This window comes from Photinus pyralis, unplaced genomic scaffold, assembly GCF_008802855.1.
Source record: "Photinus pyralis isolate 1611_PpyrPB1 unplaced genomic scaffold, Ppyr1.3 Ppyr1.4_LG1, whole genome shotgun sequence".
NCBI lineage: Eukaryota > Metazoa > Arthropoda > Insecta > Coleoptera > Lampyridae > Photinus > Photinus pyralis.
The window spans coordinates 8,937,430-8,953,915 of NW_022170249.1; the positions used below are offsets into that span (position 1 = coordinate 8,937,430).

At 35.1% G+C, this 16,486-nt stretch overlaps 1 protein-coding gene across 2 annotated transcripts in view; it reads right to left on the minus strand.

Moving 5' to 3' along the window:
• The window catches only part of LOC116171391 (WD repeat-containing protein 7), a 37,287-nt gene extending 22,115 nt beyond the window's left edge, over positions 1–15,172 (minus strand). Inside the window, exons 1-7 of one of the 2 annotated variants that reach the window (XM_031488207.1) lie at positions 15,025–15,172; positions 14,526–14,669; positions 14,266–14,476; positions 14,070–14,213; positions 4,368–4,596; positions 4,187–4,319; positions 3,957–3,983 (exon numbers count right to left, since the gene is read on the minus strand). In XM_031488207.1, coding sequence (XP_031344067.1) covers positions 3,957–3,983; positions 4,187–4,319; positions 4,368–4,596; positions 14,070–14,213; positions 14,266–14,476; positions 14,526–14,662 — 881 coding nt within the window. In that variant the 5' untranslated portion in view covers positions 14,663–14,669; positions 15,025–15,172. The remainder of the gene's footprint in view (positions 1–3,956; positions 3,984–4,186; positions 4,320–4,367; positions 4,597–14,069; positions 14,214–14,265; positions 14,477–14,525; positions 14,670–15,024) is intronic. The other variant, XM_031488214.1, reaches the window with a different exon arrangement.
• Between the last annotated feature and the right edge of the window lie 1,314 nt (positions 15,173–16,486).

Sequence of the window (16,486 nt, forward strand, 5' to 3'; positions counted from 1 at the left end):
TTCAAACGAATATAGTATAGTAGAATACATTAAGATTGCCTTCTGAAAAGTTGGTATTTGAGATTATTGTTGTACAACTAGTGCCCCTACATACAAGGTGGTTCAAATTCGTGGCTCATCATTAGGATCTTCATAATATAAATATATAAATATGCCGTAATCATGATAAGGAGCATGAGACAATAATATAGTAAGATACTCTCAACTAAACACTAGTGAAGCAGGAATCTCAATCGACAAGTTTTCCCGGCAGTTGCCGATGTCCTATTCGATCTGCGCCGTTATTCGCCATGGTATAGCCCCCGAATTTTTGTGAATTTTGTTGAATTTGAAATGTCTGCCAATTTTCATGAATTTTTGTAAATTTTCTTGAATTTTTGTAAAAGTTCTTGAATTTTTGTAAATTTTCTTGAATTTTTGTAAATTTTCTTGAATTTCTATTGAATTTTCTTGAATTGTTGTAAATTTTCTAGAATTTTTGTTGTATTTTGTAAGTGTTATTCTTTTATTGTATAAATAATTCGTTATAAACAAAACTCGTTAACGTTGTTTAAATTTAATAAAACGTTACAATACAAACAAAATCACCATTATTCTAAGTTATTTACAAAATCACAGACAGGTTTAGAGTAAATAAGAGATCCTTGCTGAAATAATGGAGACGAAAGGGTACAAATATAATTATCTTCAATAGAAACAAATTCATGGGTGGACGACGCGTGCTGCAGGGTACCTGTTGTCCTACCCTCTATTCCATCTGGGACGGCAGTGGGCGCGCTTGACAGAGAATAGGCGCGTTCTCGGCTAACTCCTGATAGATATCAGGATAACGAAAATAAATGTCAAGATGCCTAACGTATTAAATCACCTAAAGTTTAATCCTCTTATATCCCCTTCATCACTGTCATTTTATCACACAAGTTTGGCAAATTTCAAAAATTCTGTTCGATAAAAATTGCGCTAAAGGACGTTAATTTCGCTACTAATATCGCACTTTACTATTATTCTATTACGATTACGATCGCAAACTAGCTTCTCTTCTGGTCTTACTTTTAAGCGCCGCGCTGCTTCGGAGATATATTAATTTGTAGTTGTAGGCATTTAAAAGAGGCATCAGAGGCGAAAATAGGGCCCCGCAGCACAGCCAAAGGGGCGCCCACATATGAGATAGAATCTCTTTCCCGAATTATCTATCTACTATTTAAAAAATGCAACTGAAGAATATTTTATAATTTTACATCAGCGAAAAATTGAGGTTTTTAGGCCTGTGACAATACAAGCATTCATTCTTATTTAGGTACCTTATCGCATATCTACACATTGCAGCGGCAGACGTAAATTAGCTCGTAAATTAGTCATCTTCCGAACCGACCTCGACATATTTATATATTAAAGCTATTTCCTGGCTTTCTGATTTTCTGCAACTTTTCGAAGTATTTTACGCCCTCAATAAAGCTACACCCTGTTTGCAAAACGTCCTAAATTTTTCCTTGTGAAAAGTTTTTATTTTTATTATTTTCTTTCCAGTTTGGTCTTTTAATGTGGCGTGTCAACTATCAGCCGTGAATGAGACGCGTATCTGCAGTAATTTTAATCTTTTGTGTTTCACGTTTTACGAAATTGTCTTCAAAGTTTAATGCAGGCAGTGAGACCAGCAGGCTGAATTTTTCTTTTGCAGTTTCTGGAATTTTTTGAATTCTCTTGAATTTTTTGAATTTTTTTGAATTTTTTTAATTTTATTGAATTTTCTTAAATTCTTCTAAATTTTCTGCATTTTTTTGAATTTTTCAGAATTTTTTTGAATTTGAATTTTTGTGCACACATTTTATAGTTGTTTCCCCCTCGCCGCGACCTGTAGCTTAAATGGGGGAGGCAAAGTTACCCCTTTTTGTGACTAAAAAAACGTATTTCAAATGTTTTAAAAACCTTTGAAAATTACAACTGAGGTATCATTGAAAAACTGAAAATGTCAAATTTCGTTTTCATTTTCCCTAACTTAAATGGTCAGAAATGGATGGTTCCCATTAGCACCTTTTAAGGTGTCTGTCCATTACAACGTACCGTAATACCAATGTGTCAAGAAAAAAAGAAAAGTGTGAGGCTACGCCCATTTGACTGTTTCGCCACCGACATTCTGGTGGGCATAGTAGTCCATGACGCATCACACTACTTTTACGTAAATGTACAACAAAAAATGTTAAAATCAAATGTTTTACATTCATTTTTTTCAACAAAACATCCTCGGGTACCTAGATCTTTCTGAATCAACATGGCTATGATGATGCATTCAAATGAATTTCTTTTTTTGTCCTCTATCTCATGCCGTAAAAAGCCAATATGGCTTCCATAAGAAATAAGAAAGTACATAGTCGCCTGTAGCTTCTACATCTAGGATAATATAGAATTTCTGAAAACAGATTCAGATTATCCTAAAAAAAGTGCCCATGGAAGGTGCTAACGAAAACCGTCTATTTCCGATCGTTTAAGCTAGGGAAAGTGAAAACGAAATTTGACATTTTCACTTTTGCTGTGATATCTCAGTTTGATATTTTGAAAGATTTTTCACAAATTTGAAAGGCGTTTTTTAACCACAAAAAGGGACACGTTTGCCCCCATTTAACTGACACTGTATTCCTCATCGTTGAGATCCCAATGGTGAGTCACGAAGTTGGGCCACTCTGTATATAATAGTCCTATAAGCACTTTTAGAACGAGTGCAGAACAAAAAAACCCTTCTGCTTTGGGTTCCTCCTCTAATCAGTCTGTTGAGCCTATATTTATTTGTTCCCGAGTTTCATGACAAGCCACAAATTTTGAGGTTAGACATGGCGGCAAAGCAGCGAGATTTAGAATTAGGTTAAGAGCAGCTTTATGAGCTATGGGCATAATATGTCTGACAGCATAGATACCATGGTCTGCTGATTTGTGACAGCACCAGACTGGACAACCAGCCGTGATACTGGCGAAATTAAGTGAAAGAATGCAGTTGACCAGAATAACGTCAGCAATAATGTTACAAAAACACCAATAAACCACAATACTATATTAATAGAGAATGCAATGCTGTACCATCAGCAAACAACTGAGAAAGTAAAAATTTGGCTCTATTTGCATTACAAGTAAAAGTATGAGCTCTGATGAGTTTCCCTCATCATTATTCATTAGGAAGCGTTTGTTTTTACGAATCTCTAAATTTACTATTTACTTGCTTAACTAGGCTTCATCCGACGCACATAATCTGAATCTTATTGAGCACTTAACCTTGGCTCCAAATCTCGTTACTGTTATCTCTTATGTTAGTGGAGGGCTAGAGTCCCGCAGTAATGCGCTTCGATGGGAAAAGAGTCAAGACTGATGAGTGAGGACTTCTTTCTTACTTTAAACTCACCTACATTGTATAACACAACAGTTTCAAATATACAACTTCCATTTATTAGGTGTAACAGACGACCGTCAGGACGCCTGTTGTAATTCAAAAGGACAAAGTGTAGAAGAGATAAGTAAATTATTGTGCAATTATAGTTGTATCAGCTGCAAAGATTAATCAAAGTCAGTATATTGGAAATTGTAGGCCCTATGGTATGGTATGGATTCAATCTGGCCGGACGAGAGGAACAATAACTTTTAGATTGTCTCTGATTTAAGTAACAAAAAATGTTTATCTTACGTCAAAATTGTAAAGTAAGAAAATCCCTGGTGCTGTGGAACCGTAATTGAGGTTAAAAAATGAGATTGGTGAAAAAGAATTGAAAATTTATTAACGATCAATTTGAAATTCAGTTCGGGTATCTAAAATTTACCATGCAATTTTCAAAAACCAAAATTTCAGTTGAATACAACATGTTTTAGGTAAAAATAGATATATGAAGGGATACCTCTAGGCTATTGCAACACGTGACACAACAAACACATATACACACATACGCAAAAAAACACATAAACACTGTATACCTAACCTATTGACAACCTTTCCGCGAAGTTTGCTAAAATTCAACAAAAAAATAACAATTAGTGTGCAATAACAATTTTTAGAAAAATAATATCATTATAATAAGAGCGATTCTAGAGAGAGTAGAGTTTTGTGGACGTAAAATGAAAAGTGCAAAAGAAGCAAAGTAGGAAAAAGTTGAAAATGTAAGGAGAGTGTGTTGAGAATGGAGAACAACATCAATAACAATGTACTTACTTTGCGGGTAGTTTATACAAATACCCTTTCCCCGCATCGGACCAAACAATAATCCGATCCGTGGACAAAAAGTCTCCCGACATCCACCTCTCACCTCTGGGAGCCAAATATGAACACAATACACTAAAATCTCCTGTAAACAAAGAGTAATTACGCAAGCAATTTATAATCAGTACCCTACCTGCATCGTATATTTGCCAATACTTGGTACATACAATAAGCACTGTACGTTGGTTGTAGGAGCAGCACTGCATACACACGGCGTTGAGACATCGCGTTTGTTTACTTTCATTCTCATAAATAGGTTCGGAATGTTTATTTTCGTGTCCTATTAATGTCCAAACTTTGACCATTCCCGTCGTGGTTAGTGCGAGCACGACGTCATCTTTACGTTTGGCGGGTCGTAATACCTATAAAGCGATTCATTCAATCAATTACGAGATCAGCATTGGCATCGTAAGGTATAAGTTTTCGCTTTGTCTCATTACACAGCTGTAGAGTGCGGTAGTTTATTTCCCTAAGCCGCTGAGAAATTTAAAAACTTCTGGTGGTGGATTTAACTGCATGTGGAGGATGATTTATTACAATTCGTTAAGTGTTAAAAGTCCTTAAATAAGGTAAATAAGTAAATAATGGAATTCTGTTTCACGTGTTTTAGTATTCGAAGCTTGTCATAGAGTTGATTAAAATGCTTATTGTTTGCAGAAAAAATCAAAAATGTAGTGTTATTTTTAGGATATTTTGCATATTTATTGTTTACTTGATTTAATAATAAGATTTCCCAGACTAAATCTACAAAACAAATGATTCAAAATATTTATTTCTGATTTCCCAACACTGAAATACGTTTTCCTAAGTATTACAAAGAAACCATATTCAAAAGATTATTTTTCTAATCTACAGTAAAAAACTAAAAAAAAATGTTTCGATTATTGGTAACAAACAAGTTGTAAATTAGCGTAATTTGCATGATGAAAGCACATTTTTGGTAATGCAGATCAGTATTTGATTAGCAAAGTTTAAAATTATCGATCTCACGAGTAATCTAACTCAAAATAGACTAGAGCCTGCACATCTACACTACATCAGAAAGCTTTTAGTGAAAATTTGAAGTCTCTAGCTATTGTAATTGCTGAGATCTCAGTCGGACAGCCAGCCATAACAAATATAATTTTTTTTTCCAACCATGATCTGATATATCACAACCTGAGATGTGTCCATTCCTGACACAGCCAACAGTCCATAAGTCAAACACAGTCTCCGGCCCAAAGAAATAGGACAGATGATAACGACATGACCAAACTGTAAGCCCATTAAAGGTCGCTGTAGGGAAAAGGCCCACAAGCAAATAGAAACCAATAAGCAAAGGAGAGAAAAGACAGTGCTTGATCGCAAACACTAATCAAAACGAGATGAAGAGGGTAGGTCTAAATTTTCATCAAATCCGATTATAGTGACGTGCACTATGCCAAATCCGAGGCCACATCTAAGCAGTCCTCTAATAGTCTAAGTAACTTTTCTTGATATCAAATATGTTGCTTATAGGAGATACATACAATGAATTGTCTGAACGGAATAGAATAATCCGCATCTCTTCCATGTCTGTGAATGTCCCTGAAATATGATCTCACCAATAACTCATAACGTATTGTTGCAATAAGAAAACCTAACTGTTTAATAACGCTCATTTAACAAATGAGATATCACTGTTTTAACGATCTTGGAAATGATGGGATTTATTAGGATTCTTTCCGTCATAAATATTATCGCACATGGTTTAATTAAAACAATTACGCGATTTGCATTTATTGCCTATTAAGCAAAAGGTAAAGTCAGAGGGTATTATACAATACATTTATTTTCATTTAATACTCTTATGTAAAGGGTTCTATTATTATGTCGCTAATGTACGGCGGCTTCGATTTATTATTGTCCCATTATAGAACCGCCTGTTGATAATTGTTAAATTTATTGATATTTTGATTTCACGCCTAGTTGAATGGGAAACCTCCTTTGTACTTATTGTATTTGTAATCTATTATGTAATGGCTTTATTTATAATATTCAACCAGTGCAATAATTTCCTAATGCGCATCTAAGTTTTTGTTATACCTAATAGGTAATTGTCCTTCATGCAGTAATTTTTAACGGTGTTGAGGTCTTGATTATGTGATTATTGCCTTCATATAGTCAAATAATTAGAATTTCGATTGTTACTGTCCATATTTCAGCGATTATTTGCAAACGTCAACATTTTACCGTGTTTGAAAATGTCACAATTTGTTGCGTAATTTGATATTTATTCAGGAAATGATCATGCCGCGTGCTTAAAAATAGCCTGATTAAATTTTGTCGTTTTTCGTCAAATTGTTACGTGGAAAATTGACTCGACGTATTTCTAAGTAAAACGTCAAAATTTAATCGGCTATTTTTATCCACTTAGGATATTAATATGGAGTATGGATTATAAGTTTTAATGTAGCATTATTAAAGATTAAAGAAAATCCGGGCAATTAAATATAGCATTGCATTCGCTGACGTAGTTATGTATTGTCATTGAATAAATTAATTTTTTAATCAATGGTATTGATTAATTCCCTATACAGCATTGTATCTTCTATTTCATACCACCATTCCAGGGGAACTCCGTACCGCCTTTGGGAAATCCCGTTTTTTCCCGTGCCCCGTTCCAGTTAGCACTTCGGGGATTTTTTAGAGTACACATTAACGCCTTCATAGAAACCTACGTTCTAAATCCAAAGTCTCTTTTAGATTGTACCGGGTGACCCAATAAGACAGTTTCTCGGCCATATCTCGAGAACCGTTCGTCGTATGTCTTAGGGGTAAACAAAATTATTGGGTAAATCGGTCATAAAGAATGGCTGGAAAATATTTTCAAGTTCTAAAAATGACCACCAGAAGGCGTAACTGCAATCTTAAATTTTAAAATTGCATTTTCTTTAAATTTCGCATAATAAACTGAAAAAATTTGTTCACATTTTTAAAGAGAACCTATTTATCTATCATTTTCGTAAAAACAAAAACTCAGTTATTTCAAAAACAAAGATGGTGTGGGGCATTCAATTATTTTTGCAATAACCTGCTTTAACTTCAACCGTTTGACCGATTTTAACAAATTTGGTATGGTTGAAAAGAGTATTCCTTGGGAAATGAGAATCAACCAAAATGTAGTTAATTTAGTTGAATCCTTCTCCGCCAGGGGGCTAGTTTTGACACTATGACCCAAAATCCTAAAAAAAATCAAATAGAATGATATGACTTTTTCTTTATGAAAAAGTAGCCAAATAACATCCAAAGAGGCCAGTGAAAACCGTATTTCAAAATCTCGTTCCTAACCTCAAATATTCGAAATTGAGATTCATTTAATTGATAAAAATGCTTAAATTGTATCTTAAATTTACTTTTTACGTATTTCCGGTATTTGTCGATGGCGCGAAAGAAAAGCACCTTACACTTTTAGGTAGGCCCTGGAAAATTAAACAAATGAAACACGATACATTATAAAATAATAACAGCTGTAATTTGTAAATTATTCTGCTGTGTTTACATTCAGAAAGTGCAGTTTTTTGAATTTGTAATCATTTCCAAGAAGCCTTTAACATGCTGGCGATATATTTTGAGTATTTTTAAAATGCGACCATCGCTGCCCACATCTTCTGTTTGCGTTATCCGAATCGACCACGAACCATCGTCGCCAGCATATTAAATGCTTTTTGGTTAGACATCGGCATTTTAGAAAAGATTACAAATTCAAAAAACAGCACTTTCTGAATGTAAACACAGTAGAATAATTTACAAATTACGGCTGTGATTATTTTATAATGCATCGTGTTGCATTTGTTTAATTTTCCAAGACCTACCTAAAAGTGTAGGGTCCTTTTCCAAACAATCTTTCGCGCCATCGACAAATACCGGAAATACGTTAAATAAGGTACAATTTAAGCATTTTAATTAATTAATCTCATTTTCCGAATATTTGAGGTTAGGAACGAGATTTTGAAAAACGGTTTTCACTTGCCTCTTTGGGTGTTGTTTGGCTATTTTTTCATAAAGAAAAAGTCATATCATTCCATTTGATTTTTTTAGGATTTTGGATCATAGTGTCAAAACTAGCCTCCTAGCGGAGAAGGATTCAACTAAATTAACTATTCTTGTTGCCCAAGGAATGCTCTTTTCAACGATACCAAATTTGTTACAATCAGACAAACGGTTAAGAAGTTAAAGCATGTTATTGCAAAAACAATTGAACGCCCCATTCCATCTTTGTTTTTGAAATAACTGAGTTTTTGTTTTTACGAGAATGATAGATGGTGGTCATTTTTAGAACTTGAGAATATTTTCCAGCGATTCTTCATGACCCATTTACCCAATAATTTTTTTATCTCCCAAGTCATACGACGAACGGTTCTCGAGATATGGCCGAGGAACAGTCTTATTGGATCACCCGATACAACATAAAATCGTGAATTTGTATAAAGTAATTTGGGGGTTGCTATTGTATTTAAATGAGGGTATGAAATTCAAGGAACGTAAAAATAAGGACACATTTATTTCACAACGACGTAAGAAAAAAGTCTTATTTGGACACATGTGCGTATAAAAGCTGTTATCGAACAAATTAATTAGTCAGTCTCAATGAAACGACATCTGCATTAATGAGCACGACTGAGTTGGACATCGATTTGGCGACGTAGTTACTTGTTCATTATTCGTCGGTTATTAACGAGATGAGAAAATTAGAGTGGAGGTGTCACTCGCTTAAATAAGAGGTGCAAATTAACGACCTGACTGTTCGGGTGAATTTTTGATTGCGTGCGTAATTCATCACATGAAGAATTTTCTTTACACATTTTGTCCGTTAAGTTGATAGTTTTAGTCAGCATCTTTACGTCAGAGTTCCGGCAAGTGACCGTTTCTGTTTAAAAGTTTTTTTTTAAATACGAGTAATTGACAAGTTCGTCGGTCAGTTAAAAATATTAGAAAATGATCATGGAAAGCCATGCATGTGTGTGTAATTAAGTCATTGAACTATATACTGTGTAACTGGAACGGCATCGAGCGCCAAAATCGCGTGCCGCAATGATTTTAGGCAACCAGCATAACGTAGGTATTCTCATCCTTGTCTGGCACGTTGTTTTGTATTGCATATGCAGGACCGATCACACGTATTTAGTTAAAAATACAGATAAGTACATAAACTGGGAGGTTGGGGCCTTAGAAAGATAAAGATAAATGCTTGCCGATGCTTTTATAAGAGCCAATATCTATTTGTTAATGGAATATCTTAAAATATATACTTAATAATGTGGTAAACTGCGCCATTTCTCACTCACACACTCACATACTTGATTTTTGAAGTTACAAGTGTAATGTCAATTAATGTCATTCATGGTGGCTCGACACATTCCATTTACTTATTAACGTAAAATAAAGTTATAAACATTGGTTGTGTTCGTTTGTAACGTACACTTTACATAATATATTAGCAAGGAGGTACCTAATATATTACATTTGGCGTCGAGATAAAAGTAAATCTAAAAAAGCACTTTTTTTCAGAATAATTAATTGGCCCAGAGGGTTAATTGCGCTACTTATATAATCCAGTTTTCTTCCAAGATTAAACGTACGCCGAGCTATATGAGGTCAGAATTACACCTTCTACAAAAGGTCTCCCATATTTTCCGGAACTCACCTTTATAACTTGGCCCCAAAAAAACTCAAGACCTGCAAATCCTTCGGAATATTTCGTAGGGAAATAAAACAGTTTTTCAAATGTAACTGCTTCTACACCATTAAAGCATAGGTATGTGGATGGATATGGATGTAGAAAATGCAAACCGTGATATTTTCTACTCTAACTTTTGTGATATACCTGTGTGATATGTGTACCTATGCTTTTATATTTTATCTTTACACTTTGACGCCTCCTAATGTACGTTCATTGTAGGCCGAAGGAATCGGTAATAAATAAAAAAATCAATCCTTATAGGTATTTTTCGCCCCATTAGTGAGCAGTATCAATAATAATGTTGAGTAAAAAATTAAATAATAAAGAACTTCATATTCAAATTAGTAAGTCAAAACGGCTTTATAGGTTTTGGTGGTTTTAACGCTTTTCTTCACATGATGCTCTCTAGCGAGTGGAATCATTGGGCCGTATGAATAAAAGGAAGCAAATGCTTATACTTGCAAAATTCAAAGTAAATACTCGTAAGTGCTCCTTCGCACTGGGCGACTTAGCAGCGCTTCTAAGCAGAAGGACAGGACGCAGTGCACTGCTGCTAAACCATGCTAAACAGACCAGTATGAAGGGTCAGTTAGGAGTATTTACTTTGAATTTTGCAAGTATAAGCATTTGCTTACTTTTATTCATACGGCCCATTGAATTAGTATTAAACAGTGGGAAAGAAGAATTATCATTCATAAGGACAGTATAAATGAGTGTGAGGTACATTAGTAAAGAAATCTGAGCGGTGCAAAGCCGTCATGCGCAAAAATATTAAATGCACGCGTCGAGCTTGAAAAATGTTATCAAAACGTACCCATGAAATTGAATATTTGAATTTTTATTATAAAAATGATTGCACGTATATGCAACATAATTCATGACCATTCTTGCAAATCTCTTAATAACTTATTTTAGACAAAAATAAGGAAAATGTAAGACGTAGTATAAACCATCCCATAAGCCCACATGAGTGGAACAAGGTAAGGGATACCTACCTCTACCCATCTCTCTCTCTCACAAAAATTCGCCACGGCCCCTGGCAACGGCTTATTACGGGCGATGCCGTTCCAGTTACAGAGTATATAGTTCAATGAATTAAGTATATGATAATATAAAAAGCAAGTAGGTAGTTCTCTAGATGTTTTACATAATTCATGTGTAAATTATTTACAGATATTTACCAATTCCAAACATGACATAATTACATTTTAACTCGTTTCATTACCTCAAGAGAACTAGAGCTCCACCCATGGAAGATGCGATAAGTACCCTTTCTCTCTCGAATTGCAAGGCGGTCGAGGCTAATCGGCGATTCACACAGAAAAAGCTTTCTACATGCAAAAGGCAGCACATGGAATGTGCGGAAGGCGCCCTTCCTCTCTCGGATGTGCAAGGCAGTGAAGGCTAATCGGTGGTTCACACGGAAAAAGCGTTCGGTACAAAACAGGCGATCCATGTGCGGTTTATACAGAAAAAGCGTTCGATACGAAAAGGCGGCCCATGGAAGATGCGAGAGGTGACCCTTTCCCTCTCAAGCGTATAGTGTAAGATGATAGTGTAAGGTGGTTGATACAAAAAGGGCAAAATGTGGCCCTGTATATGACGTTCCTCTCTAAGACGTTCAAGTTTAGAACTTTTATTAAATATAATTTATATAATATTTTGTATATAATAATAATAATGGATTTTATTGATGGTTCCTACACCATAACCAATAGGTTCAGGGTCAGATAAACCAGTAGGTTACCTGTTGTGTAGATAAGACACCCTGTAGATGGTATAATTTTAATTTTTGAGTGCAAATCTGGTGGGTTATTTACGAATGTTTGCAAAGGTGGTTTATTTTACTCAAATTTGTATTTCCGTATTTGTTTTTCCTTATAGAAATGTTGATAGTTTTTGTTTACGTTTTAATTTGATCGCTTTTGTGCTTTATTCACTTTACATAAGGTGTATGAAGTGAGACACTCCTGGTCGATATTGCGTGATTTATAAAAGGTTACCTATATCTGGTCGTTTCCGATAAGAAGTTTTATTGTTACGCGAAATTTAATGAACGCACGTGTTCTTTCACCGAAAAGGAGATGCAGATGTTATAAAAAATTGCGCGTTACATGTGGAGAAATGGGGACGTTTTGGCGCGTTCGGTTGTGATTGACCAGTTATTTAAAATTTGTTGAAGAAGTTTGTTTTATGGTGGAAGTGGTGTTTCCTTAAATACTGTAAACAACGAGAAGACGAGGCTGCTCATTGTCCATCAATTAATTGTGTATTTATTCGAATCCAAAGTGCAACTCAGCTAGGAGTTTTCATGTCAGATTTTTCTATTCGTGCCCAAGGTTTCAGTTGTGATTTAAAATTTGTGTAATAAATTCTTTGGAATTTTCGGAGAAAAATTTTAAGTCAATATTCATTGTCTTTATAGCAGAGGCCGGAAATGTATCAGTGGAGCAAGGAGTAGAGATTATAAAATTCTACGTTTCAGTTTTGATTTGTAAGATTTGTTAAAGAAATCAAAATTTTCCTCTGACCTAGCCAACTCTTACAGACCAATCAGTCAAAATGGCACCATGCACAAACCTGATGCCATTCAACACTACATTCAATGGAAGCATGAAGCAAAGTGCCTGGGACTGACACACGACTTCAAATTAACGTGTAACGATCACCTGAATAGAACCACCACCAAATGGTAGGCATATAATAGGCAGCATGTGAAACTACAGCATGAACTAGTGACACATTTAGGTCACATCTACAGATAGCAAAAAGTCATATGCTAGATGCACAACTAAAATCCAGGAACGAGGCTACTGTAACAACATTCCAACTGACAGTCAGACAGTACTAAAGGCGCTAGACACAACAGTAGATCGTTAAAACTTGTCAAATAATGCATCCAACCCTCGGTCCACCTATTACAAAGCCTGAGCCAGTACAACAGCGTCAAGTTATGATGGATCCCAAAGGAAAAATTGGAACCCACAGTTGCCTTTTGAGCCTCGCACCAAGCATAGGTATACAACAATACCTGACCTGTCCAGCTTCATTTCTGTTCCAGTGATTTCAGTAGAGTTTAGATATAGGTACACAATTTGCAGTGGTAAATTCTACGAACCCAATTAATCTCATAATCCCCTAATTTAGCTGATGACAATTGAGTACAAATACAATTGGAGCACATTCAATAGATGGCGCATAGTTAGCGTGCGTGATAAAGTTACTAAATCTAGTGACTTTAGTGCGCGTGCGCAATGATAACAGTTGAATTGTGATTGACTGCTTATTCTGCTTTAAGTATAATTACAATTCATTATTACAATGAATTATGCACATACAAGTCGAACATAAATGGTGTGTGACAAATTGTGAAAACGTTTCCAAAAAATGGAGCCCGAAGTTTTTAAGAATTGGTTTAAGAATATAAATTACTGACCGTGGAAGAAATTTACAGACAGTTTTTGGTGTGTGAATTTTTTTGACTGGGCTTTAAAAGCAGGAACACGATGAGGTTTAAAGCATTTGGCAGTTCCCACATTATATTTAGCAAGTAAGAGTAATTGGGTTGTAATAATTTGCTACATATTTGGTTTTTAGAACGATCTCGAGAGCATTATACAGTAGAATTCCATGAAGTTGGTCTTGTATCTTGTATAATCATATTAAATTAAATATAACTCCTTGGATTAATTGGAGTTGTTACTTATAAAACAAGTGCTCTGTACTCTTTGAAGCCCCTGACTGCTTACTTAAACTGACTTTATCTGGGCCCCTAACAAACATTGGACTTCACTGGCTGGATTCATTACGTTTTCGATTTCAGTTAGTCAAATCCAATGTTATTGTTACAGATCCAGAGAAATTCAGTATAGTGGCGACGTAGCCTTGCATAGATACATTTTAACATTTAAATTTCGCGCCATTCACGCAAAAGCTGCTGAGAACATACATGAGATGACATGTCATTTTTACATTATATTCCAGCTTCCATTCTAAGATTGTTGTTCTATGACTCTAACTTCCTACAGAAATATAATGATTGCAGTACCTATTTTTTAAGATTAAAAGCAGCCAATTACAAAAATGCATTCAGTATTACCTTTAATTTTCACACTTAGCACATAAACAACTTACATGAAGAGCACTTATCCAGTCTGGATTAACTTTGGAAGATAGCGCAAATAATATTTCAAGACTAAAAGGATCCATTATTAACACTTCCGGGTAATAACCATTACAAAAAAGTCTAACGTCCTCACAATTACACATATGGTACGCCTACAAAAGATCGGTGAGCAATTAACATATTTATGTTGTTCCGAACACTTACTTGCATATTTGTATGGACCTGCGGTAACTTTACTACTTCCCTACATTTTCCGTCGACCAAATCCCAAGTGCACATTTCACCGGCTTCCGAACTAGACACTATGTAATTGTTATCTTGAATGATCGACGCTTTGGAGATACACAGCACGGGCGCCGTATGACCGACAAGCAGACAGCGCGGGGTCATTTTTATAGAATCGGGATCCACCTGCCTACAATCAGTCTTCAAACAACGAGCTTGTTAAAACATCGCACACTTGCCATAAACATATTTGACCGTCATAACAGCCGGTCGCTAAAGTCTTTTGATCCTTTGATAAGTAAATGCATGATATACAATGCGTCGGTGCATATTTCCCCCATAGGACAACCGGCACTACCAAACTTGTTCCCGGCATTTTAGCACTGAAAAACATAATACAATATTAACCGATTTACGTGCTAACATATGCATAATCTTTAAGTGTTTCGTAAATTCACCAATTCACATTCAAAAGATATGTTAAAGACAATAAGGTCAATTACTTTAAATTAGTGTCAATTACTTTGTGAAAGGACGTTATGCTAGTACCCAAAAAAATTACTTTACAAAAAAGTGTGGAAATGACGATTATAAACACATGTTCAGTTTTTAAAAATCATTAAAATCTAATTAGATCTATACCTACATACAAAGTTACGTTAATCGCCTGTGATATGAATACAGAAAAGTCAATTTTCGACAACACTTAATGATATAGCTCAAACTGTTCTCATTTACCTTAATTTTATCTTTAATGTTTTAACTGTTAGGTTAGATAAGCTTATTAACTGATTTTAATGTTTTTAGAAGGAACGAAATTGCCAATCGCCATTTTCGTAGTACATCTACATCAGCTGTTTGCTAACAGTGATGTACGAATGTTGAATCGGGAACCTTCGTTGACTGTTCGAGTCTTGATGGATCGAAAGTGTTCTAATAGCAGAGTTCTAAAATATTGCTATACGTGGGCTGCTTGAAAAGTATCGATGCCTTCTGACAAACAAATTATGAAATGAATCAACAAAGTCGTGGAATACCTATCAGCATTTATCGCTGTACAATTATCTAACTATACCCTTGCTAGTCCAGTAAATCTAAAAAAACTAGTGATCAATTTTTTCGGGTATCCCCACCATGGTAATGATTTTATACACTAAATTTGTGACGACGCGCCCCTACGGATAAGCAACACACCTTACAGGGAAAGTAAAATCAAGAGACCGTCGAAACCGACTTTACTTGTGAAAAATTATTACAGGCAACCTGGATAGCGACCACCGACCATTTGTCGACCAGCCTTGTTGAAAAGCAAGTGTCTGCACACCAGTTTTTTGTGCGTTTGTAGTAGTCTATGTGTAAGTCTAACGTAGACTTAATTTTTAAATCTCATGTCTTAAATTTATTACAATGTATGATGATCCATTTAATCTTGTATTCGGGATGTAGAATAAATAATAAGAATCTAATTTGTCTTTTCCAAATTTAATTCAAATTCTTCGTTTTTACTGTTAGATGAGTCATATGGTTATGTCGGCAAATTTTGTGTTTACGTTTATGAGTGTGCTGTTGCGCTGCATGTTTTGATTAATCACTTATTCTATCACAGTTCGATTCTACGCTGTGTGTTTCTTTTTCGTCATCTCGTGCCCGCTGGCGGACGATGGGTGCGTAAGCATTTCGAAAAAGGGGACCCTCTAATTAACTTTTCTTTTGTTTAGTATGCAGGTTTGTATGTATGATGATTGATGATATACTTTAGCTTGAATACTGCTGATATATACACTTGTACTTTTTTTGGGATTTAATATAATAGTACACGATGCCGGAACAGAATCATTCTCATTTTGATGTTAATTAGGTACATATGTACAATTTATCATCTCATGAATTTTGTTGTCTAAATTGACTCGTAGATGCATTTGGTGTGCTTTTTGTAGCAAAATGCTTTCAATTTTATAACTATGACGTCACATGTTTTCATTAATTTGTTTAACCATATTGCATCTTGATTACCTGATTTTTATTGTACGTTTTAAGATTCATTGTTGGTGTTGCCGTAGTTGATTTATTTCTTGTAGTTGTGCGTGTTATGCCAGGTTTTTTTCTTGTTGGTTTTTTCCCCTGGTTTTTCAGTTTGGATTTGTTCCGTGAAACCAACTCGTACATAATACATTTAATTCTTCTTAGCATTTTAGGACGC